This window comes from Gymnoscopelus microlampas, assembly GCF_963454915.1.
Source record: "Gymnoscopelus microlampas genome assembly, chromosome: 18".
NCBI classification, from domain to species: domain Eukaryota; kingdom Metazoa; phylum Chordata; class Actinopteri; order Myctophiformes; family Myctophidae; genus Gymnoscopelus; species Gymnoscopelus microlampas.
Genome location: NC_139955.1, coordinates 46136817 through 46153218, shown reverse-complemented (window position 1 = coordinate 46153218; position 16402 = coordinate 46136817). Strand labels below are relative to the sequence as shown.

General features: G+C 44.0%; 1 protein-coding gene across 1 annotated transcript in view; it reads right to left on the bottom strand.

Moving 5' to 3' along the window:
• Nucleotides 1-16402, bottom strand: part of trappc11 (trafficking protein particle complex subunit 11) — a 44102-nt gene that overhangs the window by 11357 nt on the left and 16343 nt on the right. Inside the window, exons 14-24 of the mRNA XM_084085538.1 lie at nt 15251-15305; nt 12792-12937; nt 12297-12358; nt 11067-11199; nt 10824-10954; nt 10054-10179; nt 8902-9104; nt 7644-7792; nt 4186-4307; nt 1472-1591; nt 807-872 (exon numbers count right to left, since the gene is read on the bottom strand). Coding sequence (XP_083941664.1) covers nt 807-872; nt 1472-1591; nt 4186-4307; nt 7644-7792; nt 8902-9104; nt 10054-10179; nt 10824-10954; nt 11067-11199; nt 12297-12358; nt 12792-12937; nt 15251-15305 — 1313 coding nt within the window. The remainder of the gene's footprint in view (nt 1-806; nt 873-1471; nt 1592-4185; nt 4308-7643; nt 7793-8901; nt 9105-10053; nt 10180-10823; nt 10955-11066; nt 11200-12296; nt 12359-12791; nt 12938-15250; nt 15306-16402) is intronic.

The following is a 16402-nucleotide window of genomic DNA, read 5'->3' as shown; positions in this document are numbered from 1 at the left end:
TACAAGATTTGGAGGGGAGGTTAATAGTTTTTTGAAAAATTAATAAGAAAATAATCACACCAGTCGGCCACATGGTGGCGCTATAACAGCCCCCTTTACCTTTTGGCCTATAACTCTTGAACCGTAGGTCGTAAAATCAAAATTTCTTTTTCCCTGGATTCCTTGGGTCACGACGCATCTTCCCATATAGGCCACGCCCATTTGCGTCAGGATAGATTTTCCGCCATTTTGAATTTTCTTCAAAACACACTTTTTGCTCCTTTTCCTTCAATTTTTTTCCAAATCTCACACAAATCGGTACACGTGATCTATGGACCCATGCGATAAACCTATCCACGCGGAATTTTGATAGTCCGTACCGTCCGTCCGTAAATGGCTTCCAAAGTTAGCGGGAGGGGCCCGTTTGACCAAAAATGCCATAAATCACGAACGAAACGTCCGGTCAATCCCAAATTTCAATCACATGTCGAGGGTGGTATACTAAACCAATCCCCAAAAGCATTTCCACTTTGATCCATAGGGGGCGCCACGAATGCTCGAAATGTAACCGTTTGATGCAAAAACATGATTTTTGGGGGATCGATCCTCTCAAAATGAAACGCAGGCGATCTCAGGAGTGACGCCACGATGTAATTGGCCCAGTCTCCGACGGTATTCCTCCCGGCGTATTACTGGAGTCCCGACCGCGTCGGCGCAACCACACTCTGCAATTTCCCCGGAATTGCGACGCGTCTAGTTATATTTGTTACATATTTCACCCAGTATTTTTCCGCCTATAAACCTGTGCGGCTGAGGCCTCTACTCACCTTCGTGGACACAAACTTGGCAGACACTTCGAACGGAACCACCGTCTCTATGGTGACGGTCTCATCCTGGAAGAAAAGCGGTAAATGAATGGTAAATGTTGCATTTATAGATGGTGTAGCGCCTTCCAAAAGCACAAGAGTTCTGTGACAAAGTGTGAAAGGCATCCCCACACACTAGCATTGTTTCATAAACAACTAGAAAATGTGCTCCTCGGAGCACAGGTCTCCGCCAGTACTGTTCCTGATTAATCCTGTCTTACCTCACTTCAAAAGATATAAATGATCTTTTGAAGTGACACACCTATTTATAGATCTCTATTTCATCATGCGTCTCGCTAGCCAATCAAAGCACACCCTTTCAACATATTGTCACGTGTCACGTGAAGCTTGAGACAATTAGCACAATAAATAATATGTAACATTATGATGATGTTTTTGTAGCCATACAGCCATACCAGAAGATTGTATTGTATTTCTATTTCTACTTCAAATACTATTTAATATTAAAATAACTAATAACCCAAAATAGGCCATTACAGGCTTATATAACGACGTGTTGTAAAATTGTATATTGCCTTCTTTCAGTGTGTGAGACGCTTCATAGAAAACATCAAACATCAAAGTTGCCCACCGCTGCTTTGATCCATGCGTACTGTAGTTAGTACCTTGTGACATTTACAGTCGATGTGCTGTCCCTCCACGGTGGTGTTGATGCTGTAAGCCACGTGGAAGAGGAACACCCTGGGGCCCGTGGACACACACCTCACATACACACAGCGCTCCACCTGCAGGGAACAGGGAGAGGTTCACACCATGCATTCACTAACTGACAGGCAGCACAGAGAGAGAGAGGTTCACACCATGTATTCACTAACTGACAGGCAGCACAGAGAGAGAGAGGTTCACACCATGTATTAACTAGCTGACAGACAGCACAGACAGAGAGAGGTTCACACCATGTATTCACTAACTGACAGACAGCACAGACAGAGAGAGGTTCACACCATGCATTCACTAACTGACAGACAGCACAGACAGAGAGAGGTTCACACCATGTATTCACTAACTGACAGGCAGCACAGAGAGAGGTTCACACCATGTATTAACTAACTGACAGGCAGCACAGAGAGAGAGAGGTTCACACCATGTATTAACTAGCTGACAGGCAGCACAGAGAGAGAGAGGTTCACACCATGTATTAACTAACTGACAGGCAGCACAGAGAGAGAGAGGTTCACACCATGTATTAACTAACTGACAGGCAGCACAGACAGAGAGAGGTTCACACCATGTATTAACTAACTGACAGGCAGCACAGTCTGATAGACTAGGGCTTCCCAAACAATATACAGTTAACATGGACATTTTTAAGCAGACGCTCTTATCCAGAGAGAGAGAGTGTAGTATTCTCAGTAAACTAGGATGACAGGTAAACTGAGAACCAGTCTAAACAATATGCTGTCTAAATAATCATCTTTACATTGAAACTATACCTTTGAACCATAGTTTACCAGGTAAACTATGAACCTAGCATCTGTTTAAAAAACATGCTATCTAAATCATTGGTTCTCAAAGTGGGGTCCGGGGACGCCCAGGGGTCCTTGAGGGAGTTCCAGGGGGTCCCCAGCTAAATGATAGATTAGGCACCAAATGGACCCTTATGGGTCTGTAACTCTGAGAGTGTATGGAACCAAATGGACCCAATTGTACACTGAGTTAAATTGACATAGATTTTACGATATAAAATCCGGTCCAAGTGATAGAAATGCCATTAAATGGGGGTATGTTGCCCAAATGCATGTCAAACTGGTGGTCCTTGAAATTAAAATGGTTGACAATCACTGCGAGCTGTAAAAAATCTTCTCTTATGGGGGTCCCTGGCATATATTTTTCAAATGGGGGTCCGTGGGCTAATAAGTGTCAATTTGGGGGTCCTTGACATGAAAAAGTTTGAGAACCACTGATCTAAATTACATTCTTAAAGGGATAGTTCACCCCCAAAATGACTTTTTTCTATCGATTACTCACCCCATGAATTCACAGATATTTGTTTTGATTTTGTCGCATTCCTAAGGCATTAATCTCATGTAGGACAGTGTCTGTAACACAGTGTAAATACCTTGTCCCCTGTCTGTAACAGTGTAAATACCTTGTCCCCTGTCTGTAACAGTGTAAATACCTTGTCCCCTGTCTGGAACAGTGTAAATACCTTGTCCCCTGTCTGTAACAGTGTAAATACCTTGTCACCTGGCTGTAACACAGTGTAAATACCTTGTCCCCTGGCTGTAACACAGTGTAAATACCTTGTCCCCTGGCTGTAACACAGTGTAAATACCTTGTCACCTGGCTGTAACACAGTGTAAATACCTTGTCACCTGGCTGTAACACAGTGTAAATACCTTGTCCCCTGTCTGTAACAGTGTAAATACCTTGTCACCTGGCTGTAACACAGTGTAAATACCTTGTCCCCTGGCTGTAACACAGTGTAAATACCTTGTCCCCTGGCTGTAACACAGTGTAAATACCTTGTCACCTGGCTGTAACACAGTGTAAATACCTTGTCCCCTGTCTGTAACAGTGTAAATACATTGTCCCCTGGCTGTAGGACAGTGTAAATACCTTGTCCCCTGGCTGTAACACAGTGTAAATACCTTGTCCCCTGGCTGTAACACAGTGTAAATACCTTGTCCCCTGGCTGTAACACAGTGTAAATACCTTGTCCCCTGGCTGTAACAGTGTAAATACCTTGTCCCCTGGCTGTAACACAGTGTAAATACCTTGTCCCCTGGCTGTAACACAGTGTAAATACCTTGTCCCCTGGCTGTAACACAGTGTAAATACCTTGTCCCCTGGCTGTAACACAGTGTAAATACCTTGTCCCCTGGCTGTAACACAGTGTAAATACCTTGTCCCCTCTCTGTAACAGTGTAAATACATTGTCCCCTGGCTGTAACACAGTGTAAATACCTTGTCCCCTGGCTGTAACACAGTGTAAATACCTTGTCCCCTGGCTGTAACACAGTGTAAATACCTTGTCCCCTGGCTGTAACACAGTGTAAATACCTTGTCCCCTCTCTGTAACAGTGTAAATACATTGTCCCCTGGCTGTAACAGTGTAAATACATTGTCCCCTGGCTGTAACACAGTGTAAATACCTTGTCCCCTGGCTGTAACACAGTGTAAATACATTGTCCCCTGGCTGTAACACAGTGTAAATACCTTGTCCCCTGGCTGTAACACAGTGTAAATACCTTGTCCCCTGTCTGTAACACAGTGTAAATACCTTGTCCCCTGGCTGTAACACAGTGTAAATACCTTGTCCCCTGGCTGTAACACAGTGTAAATACCTTGTCCCCTGTCTGTAACACAGTGTAAATACCTTGTCCCCTGGCTGGAGGTCTCCCAGGGGGATGTCTGGCAGCAGTGCAGGGTCCGTATCGTCACACACTTTGGTGGGACTCAGTGTCACATTGGTGCTCTGACTCAGGTTGGCATCCTGGCCTGGAGAGAGAGAGAGCGAGAGAGAGAGAGAGAGAGAGAGAGAGAGAGAGAGAGAGAGAGAGAGAGAGCGAGAGAGAGACCAGTGATTTTCAACTAGAGCCGACCGATGCCAGATTCTTTTGTCCGATGCCGCTCTAGACCACCGATTACTGTTTTTGATCAATATCTTGGCAAAAAGGGCAACATTCTCTAATCAATTTGAAAAACTTCAGATTTCATTAATGTTTCTATTGAGAACTTTTAACTAGAATGTATTTCATTTAAAAATGTAAAAGAAAATGGTGACGCGTTGTGAGCCTGTATTTTTGATTTTTTTAAAAACATTTTCACCAAGAATAACATGCACAAAATGTATGCACAGAAAGGCTGAGAGTGGTTATAAATCAGGACACATACAGTAGGCTGCATAATTGCAGACACAGATGCCGTCAACAAAGTAAAACTAGAAAATGTGCTCCTCGGAGCACAGGTCTCCGCCAGCGGACCCGTGCTATTTTAACCAAAGGAAATCACTTACCCTATCTTTAACCATAGTTTTCTAGAAATGTTCTGATTCTTACCAAAGATAGAACATGTTACTATATCATAGCAATTATATTATTATAGCAATAAGTAATGAGATACAGAGGCGGTAAGCAACCACAATCAAATCAACCATCGAACAGTCATTATTACTACACCAAGCTTCAGACCATGATTTTCTGCTTCTTCAGTTCGCGTACTGGGAGTTAGTTGCATTGTGTGATCTCAGCTGTGATCTCAGTTTGTACTGCAAAGTACTGTTCCTGATTGATCCTGTCTAAGCTATTTATATTACATCAGAATATGTAATATAGCTGCCAGCCACTGGCAGGTCTTGACCAATGTTAGGTGTTCTCAGACGGACACACACGCACGGTCGGGTAATTTGTACTGGAAAGTACTGTTCCTGATTGATCCTGTCTTACCTCTTTATATCACATATTGTGATGTCACATGCAGCTTGACCAATGTTGGGTGTTCTCAGACGCATACAGAGACGGACGGAGAGGAAAAGTTACTCTCCATTAATCCTGTCAATATTACATATTGTCACGTGTCACTTGACCAATGTTAGCATGGCTGATGGATAGGTGTTTTTTTTTCTGTTTTTTTTTAAATGTTATCCCACGATTTTGTAACCCTATTTTTTTACACCCAGTGCCAATTGTCTATGTAATCCTGGGCACTACCTTCCCTCTGCCAATGGATACTGTAGGTGTTAAAGGTGATTAAAGATAGGGTAAGTGATTTCCTTTGGTTAAAATAGCACGGGTCCGCTGGCGGAGACCTGTGCTCCGAGGTCGTGCATGTGATGTCACATGCAGCTTGACCAATGTTGGGTGTTCTCAGACGGACACATAGAGACGGACGGAGAGGAAGAGATACTCTCCATTAATCCTGTCAATATTACACATTGTCACGTGTCACTTGACCAATGTAAGCTTGGCTGATGGATAGGTGTGGGGAAACTGGGAAACTAGGGAAACTGCATTTCAGTCTTTGTGCGATGTGTTACTAGACACCTTTACAAACACATTGGTGAGGATTTTTGGTAAGGAATTTATTCCAAGATTGGAACTTTTTCTGCTAGTGCTAATATCCCCTGACTAAATATTAGCTTGGCTGATGGCACTGATGTCACTTCGAAACATGGTAAACCATGTTTCGAAGTGACACACCTATTTATAGGTATGTATTTCGTCATGCGTCTCGCTAGCCAATCAAAGCACACCCTTTCAACATATTGTCACGTGTCACGTGAAGCTTGGCTAGGGGGGGGACACACACAGCGGGACGGGAACGAAAACATACTCTCCACCATGCCTTCGGCCTGGCGGAGACAATAATGGCCGATATATTGGCCAGACCGATATCTCAGTCTGGCTCTATTCACAACCTTTTTTTCCTTTCAAGGACCACCAGCTACTCTGAAAGCAGGGCTGCACGATGATTTTGTTTGTTGACACAAGCATATCACTGCTTTCACATTCATGTTGTGCTACTGTACATTCCTGCTAATGTAGGTTTGAATCAAAACAAAACGGGTCTTCCAGAATAAATACCAAAACTTAACACTAAATGAAATCAACAGAGCAATGCTTTCACTTTTACGTATTCCTGCTAATAAACACATCTTTGCAGACTTAAATACTGTCTTTCACTCTATTCATTATACCTGCATGATGGATGCTGAACCTCACAGCTGACATACATTTTAACTGATACTTTGTCGTACGACAGTTTTGCATGCCGAGAATAGCCGATCTACAAGCTCACAATGCGTCTCACATTTTAAATATCAAAATTCGAACGATCATTAATTTAATTGTGGGAAGCCACAATAGTGATCCGATTAAAATGTGATTAATTGTGCAGCACTATCTGAGAGAGTACAAATGGAAAATTGGCAACGATTTACTCGTACAGTGTTGTTAGTACTAGTATAAATCACAGCCAGTGTGAAGTGGGCGGTGTGGTCATCACAGTGGTCATCACTTTTTTTTTTAAGCTCACTTAAAAAAAATGTGTTTTTTTTAAGTGCATAGTCCTATTTTATAGGTTGTTACTTTCATCATGTGTCTCGCTATCCAATCACGGTGCTGGATAGAGTCAGCCAATCACAGTGCAGCTAGTGGTCATCACAGTGATGGAAGCTCACTTAAAGAAAAGTATAGATTTGCATTGAATGTGTAGGGGTTAGGGGTGTACAATGGGTGGCCAATCGCAATGCAGGGTTAGGCGGGTACAATGGGTGGCCAATCACAGTGCAGCAAATGTCAATGTCCCAACCTCACATATAGGGGTGGCTACACCGCCCAAAAATAGCAGCTAATTCTGCTATATTAAAAAAATCACACCCAGTGTGAAGTGGGCGGTGTGTGGTCATCACAACATGACTCACTTTAAAAAAAGGATAAATTACTTTTTTTAAAAGTCCATACTGCTATTCATAGGGCTGCACATGTGTCATGTGTTTCGCTAGCCAATCACAGTCCTGAATTTGCAAAGTCATCCAATCACATTACAGTTAGTGGTGATGACACTAGCTGTAATGTGATTGGCTAATATGAAAAAAGTATCGATTTGCATTAACAATGGAAGGGTTAGGGGGTATACACATTTTTTGGTCGGTGTCCAAAACTCACTTATAGGGGGCGGCTACACCGCCCCAAAAATGAAAAAGATACATTGAAACGATTATGACGATTTTGCAAAAATAATGGCAATTATGTAATGATTGCGACAGGCCTGCCCTATGTCCAACACTGTCCAGGCCTTCGTTTCCATGACAACCTCTCAGTCAGTGCAGAGTACCTGGTTTGAGACCAGCAGTCAGTTTAACATCTCTGGCCACGCCCTCCTCCTGTGATTGGACGGTGATGCTGATGCGGTACATCTCATTGGTCAGCGCTGGCGGCTGGTGGCTCAGCACAACGGACACCTTAGGAACCCTGGAGATCACCCTGAAAACCACCATCAACCAATCGTTACACAGTGTGTGTGTGTGTGTGTGTGTGTGTGTGTGTGTGTGTGTGTGTGTGTGTGTGTGTGTGTGTGTGTGTGTGTGTGTAGGGCTGAAATATATGGACAAAATGTCATATCTCAACATTTCTGCCAAATATCTCGATATCGATACGATATCCGACATCACTATTCACATTTCTTATTTAAGATTATAAGTGTAGCAACAGTGAAAACAATTGCAAGTCAATCTCTCATTTTGAATTTCACTAACTGAAGAACAATCTTATTTTGAAGGCCGACCGTCCGGAAGTCAAATGTTTAGTTTGGTTTCATCTCTCAAGAACAGATCCATCGCTGCGTTTGAATCTGTCGGTAGCCGCGTTGACAACCCGTGCACATTGGCTACAAGTGGGCGTGCCATCAGATCAGGAAGCAGGCCACACTTTACCCAATCAAATGTGGGCGCGATTTACGTGTGTGCGGCTCATTCCCCACTGGAAACAAACCCAAACTCATTTAACAATAGCGTCTTCGGAGCAGACAAAACCACGGAAAGCTAGTAACATTTTAACTTGCTCTTTCATCATAGAAACAAGTGGGCTTATAACCAAAACCATCCATGTTCTCTGGGAGAAGTGGTGTTAGTGTTCCGTGGAGAAATATTGTTAGTGGGAATGAAAACATAGTCGCACCACCGGAAGTGGAGGGCTGAAGGCAGACCAAAACCCCGGTTTCCCTGAGCACGGGTCGTCCGTTCAGCTCCGCCCAGAGCCAAATGAATAAGTGAAAAACAGCAGAAGGCGCGGTTTTTCCTTTTTATTTGACGATGGGTTCCCAGATTGAGTTTGGTTTGACTTGACGCAGTGCTATTGACGCCAACTAATAACCAAAAATAGCCGATCTCCAAGCTCACAACACGTCGCGCAGCAACGTGTTGTGAGCTTGGAGATTGGCTAATTTCTGTATGGAGACATTGCTTTCATAGAAGACATGCTGGCTTCTATGGGATCCAAATGACTGAAATCAGTCGTAGCGACTAAGGACGTTAATCCAGTGTGTGTGTGTGTGTGTGTGTGTGTGTGTGTGTGTGTGTGTGTGTGTGTCATACATGGTAGTGTGTTGGATGCTCAGGCTGTCCCAGTCGGGTTCTTCTCGGCGGGCCGCCTCGACGCCGCGGCCTCGTCGCCGTGACGACCGGCTGGCCTGCAAGGCCTCATGGGAGGAGGCGGCGTCACCCCCCGCCCCCCTCCAGCTCAGGAACACACAGCGCCCCCCAGAGGCACTGCCCAGCATCACCTCTATGCCTGTCATCTGCACACACACACGCACGCACGCACGCACGCACGCACGCACGCACGCACGCACGCACGCACGCACGCACGCACGCACGCACGCACACACGCACACACGCACACACGCACACACACACGCACACACACACACACACACACACACACACACACACACACACGTTATATCATATCCTACTGTATATAACTTGCCTAGAGGGTGGGCTGACGGTGGGACAATGGTCGACCCAGGGGCCTCTGACGGGGGGCCACAGGTGGTCCCTGGTGCTAATACATGCATCCCTTGTCATGGCAGACCCCTGAACAGTGCTTGTGCCAAGTTTGGTGCGGATCGGCGCAACGGTGCACCTCGCAAGTCCAGATGTTACGTTTGTGACGTCTACCCTCCACCCACCCTCTAAGCCATTTTTATATGGTAACATTTTAATATAAGATAACTGTTTTTAAAAGCAAGTACTGCAGTACTTTAACTCAAGTACAAAGGTTGACTGAGCAACTCCTTTCACTTAATATTTGATCGACAGAAAAGCGACAGAAAAGCCTCCATTCCTGGTCAGACGAAGGAGGAGCCAGGCCTGGAGCCAAACCACAGTGCCTGGGGCCTCCTAGTGTCGCCAACATCACAACTTTACTGGACTGGCAGTGGTCGGGGTCTGATCAGCCTCAGCCGGGTCGCCTGGAGGAGGGTGTCTGTTGCGAGACCCGAAACACCCAGTGACTCCAGGTAACAACACTGATGATGTGTCCAAGTGCAGTCGATGTTTTTTTGACTGACTCAGGTACTGGGGTTGAGTACTTTCTCTGTCCATCACAGTGATAGATATTTGTCTTTACACTTAAGAAGGATACAATGAAGTGAAGATGACTCGGCGTTATTAACTTATTGTACGGCTCAGTAGAAACGTGTCATAGTGGAGAATTCCACGTGTCCGTGTTATCATTACTCGTACCTCCACCTTCTTGCCCACGTCTTCGGTCTTCGCCACGAAGCTGAAGTCGAAGCATTTGGTCGCCCCCGGCGACAGACACATGTTCTCCTGTCCCGACGACTCCACCACGCACCAACGATTGTACTCCTAGGTTGAGAGAAGAATAGTAACAGCCTTGTGCCAATACTGCAATATAGAAGTACTCTGTTACAAGTAAAAGTCCAGAATTAAAATTTTACTTGAGTAAGAGTACAAAAGTATTGGCATCAAAATGTACTGAAAAAAATAAAGTATTGGCATCAAAAATGTACCAAAATTAAAAGTACAAAAATATTTGAAAATAGCAGATCTACAAGCTCACAACGTGTGTAGATCGGCTATTTTCAAATAGCCTATGTATAAAATAGGGCTAAAGTGGTTAATGCATGTTTCATAATATCATTTATATCTGAAAAGTAACTAGTAACTAAAGTTTTCAAATAATTGCAGTGGAATAAAAGTACAATAGTTGCTTGCCTCGGAGATATAGTGGAGTAGAAGTAAAAGTATTGGGAATTGGAAATACTCAAGTAAAGTACAAATACCTCCACATTTTACTTAAGTACAGTACTTAAGTAAATGTACCTAGTTACTTTCCACCACTGCGTCTACTAAATGGAGAGCAGCCAGTCAGAATGAAGGGATGGGACTAGCCGTTTTATAATATGGAACCGATCACACCGGCCATTGTTTCAGCAGCTTGTGGGCGTCTTTTCGTAATGGTCATTAATGTGAACGGAGCGAGAGCCAACCTGGTTGCTGAGGCTGACGGCCAGCTTGTTGAACCTGACGGGATGAGGGCAGTCGGCTCGGAGGAAAACCTGGAGGCGGATGGGTTGGTCCACGTGGAAGCTGGGAGACTGGAACCGGGCCTTACACTGGACTGGAGTCACAGAGAGAGAGAGAGAGAGAGAGAGCACCAGTTAGTACAGTGTGCATTAGAGCTGCTTTTGTTTTCTTTCACTGCATGTGTGTGTGTGTGTTATAACACTGACTGAAGGGAACGTAGTCCTGGACTTCCAGAGTGAAGTCGTTGGATCCGGCCAGCGCCATGCGGTCGCTCCACAGCGCCGCCGCCGCTCCGACGCAACCACCGTCACACTCTGGCTCTGCGTCGGGAAGCTCGTTCTACACACACACACGCACGCACACGCACATACGCACATACACACACACAGTGTTGATTTTGACAGCAAATTTTGATGTAGTTTTAGTCATAGTCTTTTGAATAAAATTTTGTTTTAGTCATATTTTAGTCATCTGAAATGTTTGTCTACTTTTAGTCGACTAAATGTCATAAGATTATAGTCGACTAAATCTACAGTTGATTTAGTCGACTAAAACGTATGTTGGCGGTGCCTTGATGGTGTCGTAATGGCTGATTTTACACTTGGTTGCGTGCTGAAAATAGCAGATCTACCGTACAAGCTTGTAGATCTGCCATTTTCAGAGCAACACCCGAGCGCAACCAAACATAAAATGACGTGTCTTTTAGTTCTACTGGATCTCTTCTCCACTAGTCCCTCACTAATATTTTAGTCTAGTTTTTATTTGTTGACGAAATTGTCAATAGATTTAGTCTTAGTCATCATAGCTTAGTTTTTATTTAGTTTTGGTCAGTGAAAAAAGGTAGTCGATGAACATTTTTCGTCATAGTTTTAGTCGACGAAATCAACACTAGCACACACACACCTCTACATCAGTGAATCAACAAGGTTTCATGTGTCACTAACTTATACAAGTATAAGCAGTGAGATTTTGTTGGGACTTGTTCCGCAAAATTGTGCTACAATCTAACATACTAATAATAAAAAGGTTGGGGTGGTTCACAAACCTTTTTCATTTCTAGTTTGGTACGCAAGAGGCGCACGGATCCTCCATAACTCTGACAACCAAATGGACCCTTATGGGTCCATTTGGTTCTATTTGTACACTGACATTCTGAGCTATAGACTCGTAAGGGTCCATTTGGTGTTATGTGTACACTCTCAGAGTTATAGACTCGTAAGGGTCTATTTAATTCTTACTGACAATCAATGTATATTGCTGGGGACCCCCTGGATCTCCCAGAGATTAAAACAAAAACCCATAATTAAATGGGAAACCCAAAAATAAATTATGAAATGGGGGTCCATGACCTGATGCATATCACACTTGCAATGAAAACACAACAGGTTGAGAACCAGCTTTAGGTTCTAAGGTCTGCGTGGGTTCCATCTGCTCACCTTCAGAACCTTGAGGAGGTTCTGCTCTATCCTCGACTTCTGGTCCTCATGTAAGGTGGAGGCTGGAGAGAGAGAGAGAGAGAGAGACAGAGAGAGAGACAAAGAGAGAGACAGAGACAGACAGACAGACAGACAGACAGACAGAGAGAGAGAGACAGAGAGAGAGAGAGAGAGACATTGACATTGACATTGACATTGACATTGACAGATTGAGATCATGTTATTAAGTTATCTATTTAATCTATTACATGAATAATTTGATTAACCCTGATATGTGTTGTGTGCGTGTATGCATGTGTACGCACGTGCAAAAGTGTGTGTGTGTGTGTGTGTGTACGGCGTACGCACATGCACAAGTGTGTGTGTGTGTGTCGTGACATTTTATTTAGCTTTAATCCGTGCTTTGCGCGCGCGTGTGTGTGTGTGTGTGTGTGTGTGTGTGTGTGTGTGTGTGTGTGTGTGTGTGTGTGTGTGTGTGTGTGTGTGCGTTTGTACCTCTGCCCAGCAGTTCCATGGAGTAAGTGATGTAGTCCTTAACGTTGGCCATCAGGTAGGCACAGCGCAGCGCCGTGGTCAGGATGGAGGTCAGCAGAGCCCACCAGCGCTCTGTGCGGTAGTCACACATCACATAGTCCAACAGTCTGGAAGAGAACAACACATCACATAGTCCAACAGTCTGGAAGAGAACAACACATCACATAGTCCAACAGTCTGCAAGAGAACAACACATCACATAGTCCTACAGTCTGGAAGAGAACAACACATCACATAGTCCTACAGTCTGGAAGAGAACAACACATCACATAGTCCTATAGTCTGGAAGAGAACAACACATCACATAGTCCTATAGTCTGGAAGAGAACAACACATCACATAGTCCTACAGTCTGGAAGAGAACAACACATCACATAGTCCTACAGTCTGGAAGAGAACAACACATCACATAGTCCAACAGTCTGGAAGAGAACAACACATCACATAGTCCTACAGTCTGGAAGAGAACAACACATCACATAGTCCTACAGTCTGGAAGAGAACAACACATCACATAGTCCTACAGTCTGGAAGAGAACAACACATCACATAGTCCTACAGTCTGCAAGAGAACAACACATCACATAGTCCAACAGTCTGGAAGAGAACAACACATCACATAGTCCTACAGTCTGCAAGAGAACAACACATCACATAGTCCAACAGTCTGGAAGAGAACAACACATCACATAGTCCTACAGTCTGGAAGAGAACAACACATCACATAGTCCTATAGTCTGCAAGAGAACACACACATCACATAGTCCTATAGTCTGGAAGAGAACACACACATCACATAGTCCTACAGCCTGGAAGAGAACAACACATCACATAGTCCTACAGTCTGGAAGAGAACAACACATCACATAGTCCTACAGCCTGGAAGAGAACAACACATCACATAGTCCTACAGTCTGGAAGAGAACAACACATCACATAGTCCTACAGCCTGGAAGAGAACAACACATCACATAGTCCTACAGCCTGCAAGAGAACACACACATCACATAGTCCTACAGTCTGGAAGAGAACAACACATCACATAGTCCTACAGCCTGGAAGAGAACAACACATCACATAGTCCTACAGTCTGGAAGAGAACACACACATCACATAGTCCTACAGCCTGGAAGAGAACAACACATCACATAGTCCTACAGTCTGGAAGAGAACAACACATCACATAGTCCTACAGTCTGGAAGAGAACACACACATCACATAGTCCAACAGTCTGGAAGAGAACAACACATCACATAGTCCTACAGTCTGCAAGAGAACAACACATCACATAGTCCTACAGTCTGGAAGAGAACAACACATCACATAGTCCTACAGTCTGCAAGAGAACAACACATCACATAGTCCTATAGTCTGGAAGAGAACACACACATCACATAGTCCAACAGTCTGGAAGAGAACACCACATCACATAGTCCTACAGTCTGCAAGAGAACAACACATCACATAGTCCTACAGTCTGGAAGAGAACAACACATCACATAGTCCTACAGTCTGCAAGAGAACAACACATCACATAGTCCTATAGTCTGGAAGAGAACAACACATCACATAGTCCAACAGTCTGCAAGAGAACAACACATCACATAGTCCTACAGTCTGCAAGAGAACAACACATCACATAGTCCTACAGTCTGGAAGAGAACAACACATCACATAGTCCTACAGTCTGCAAGAGAACAACACATCACATAGTCCTACAGTCTGCAAGAGAACAACACATCACATAGTCCTACAGTCTGGAAGAGAACACACACATCACATAGTCCTACAGTCTGGAAGAGAACACACACATCACATAGTCCTATAGTCTGGAGGAGAACACACACATCACATAGTCCTATAGTCTGGAGGAGGCAACATTTACTTTAACCCATTAAGACCTGGAACGCAAGCTATACAAGATATACAAGCTCATAGCGAGGCACTCTTGTTTAACTTGTTTAATATGCATTCTGTGTGAGTTCTCTCTGCTGATTGGATAGAATTGGTATCCCCACCTGAAAATGCCTTTGGAGTTACATCATGTCAAGTCAACTACACAGCCCAACGCTCTCCAAAAGTGTTCCATCCCTTTAACCACGTTCAACCTGCTGAAAACAGCTGATCTACAAGCTCACAACCCGTCACGATGCGCCGCGTTGTGAGCTTGTAGATCAGCCGTTGTTTTCACCGAACGCTAGCTCCAGAATAGGGATGCTAGGGTGCTAGTAACCACTTAAACCCTATATGCTTAGTTGACCGGATTCCCAAGGGCTCCATGCTAGGCCTTCCCTCTACACTAAATATCCTGGCAGAATGATCAGCCTAGAATAGGGATGCTAGGGTTCAATTGGGTTCAATTAAAAGGTGTTTATCTTAGCGCTGGGAGGGAAAACCCTGTGATTACATGGTGACTCACTTCAGGGCTTTGGTGTAGTCCTTGGCGTGATAGTACTCCTCTCCCATCTGTACCACTGGAGGGAGAGAGAGGGAGAGGGAGAGAGGGAGAGAGGGAGAGGGAGAGATTGTTAACAGAGCTAGCAAGTGTCCCTTGAGGGGTTCCAAATAGACTCTTAATAACTCTCAGAGTTACAGACCTGTAAATCTACAATGTAATTGTCAACTAAAGCAGTTTACTGGTATACTGAAGTAGCTACTATAGGACTCACTGACGAGGCTCTTCATGTACTTTAGTACAGAACACACACAGAGGAATAGTAGGGTTAGGAACTATGGGTTAGGTACTATGGGTTAGGGGTACAGTATAGAGGTACAGTATGGTACAGTATAGAGGTACAGTATGGTACAGTATAGAGGTACAGTATGGTAGAGTTCATTTCATTTCATTTCAAACCTTTATTTATTCTGGAAAGACATTGAGGTTGCCCTCATTTGCAGTGTCGTCGAGATACATCACAGTACAATTTCATTTTCATGTTCACATCAATATTCATATCAAAAACAAGACAAAACAGAGCCAAATAAAACAACCTTTCCCTATCGCGTGATACGACACTAATTTAAAAGCAATTTAAAAGCAATTGCAGACCCGTGTGGGTTTAAATTGACCGTATGTTATGGGAGAACAGATTCTTTATTTAAGCTGTAGGTCATTCCAGGTGGTTGGGGCACTAAAACCAAAGGCCGTTTTTCCCAGTCTTTACTCTGGGGACGTTTAGCGTGAGCCAGTCACTGGTTACAGGATTCCAATCCAGCAGGGATTTAATATACAGTGGTAAAGTCCCATCAACTGCCTTAAAGATGAACAGGTACCAGTGTTTGTTTCGCCTGTCGGCCAAGGAAAGCCAACCCACTCTATCATATAGGATGCAGTAGGGGTGTGCCGATATATCGTCCCGCGATATATCGCGATACGTTTTCGTGACGATATGTATCGTTTTGGAAGAAGAAAAATATTGTTTTGAAAAAAAAAAACATTTTTTTTTACAATAATAATAATCAGGCATGCAAACAGCCCCGAGGTGAAAAGGGTGACAACATGTTGTTGTTTTTTTCGGGTCAGGTGTCACACTATTGCCCTATTTGGATTCAAAACGGCTATTGTAGCTGA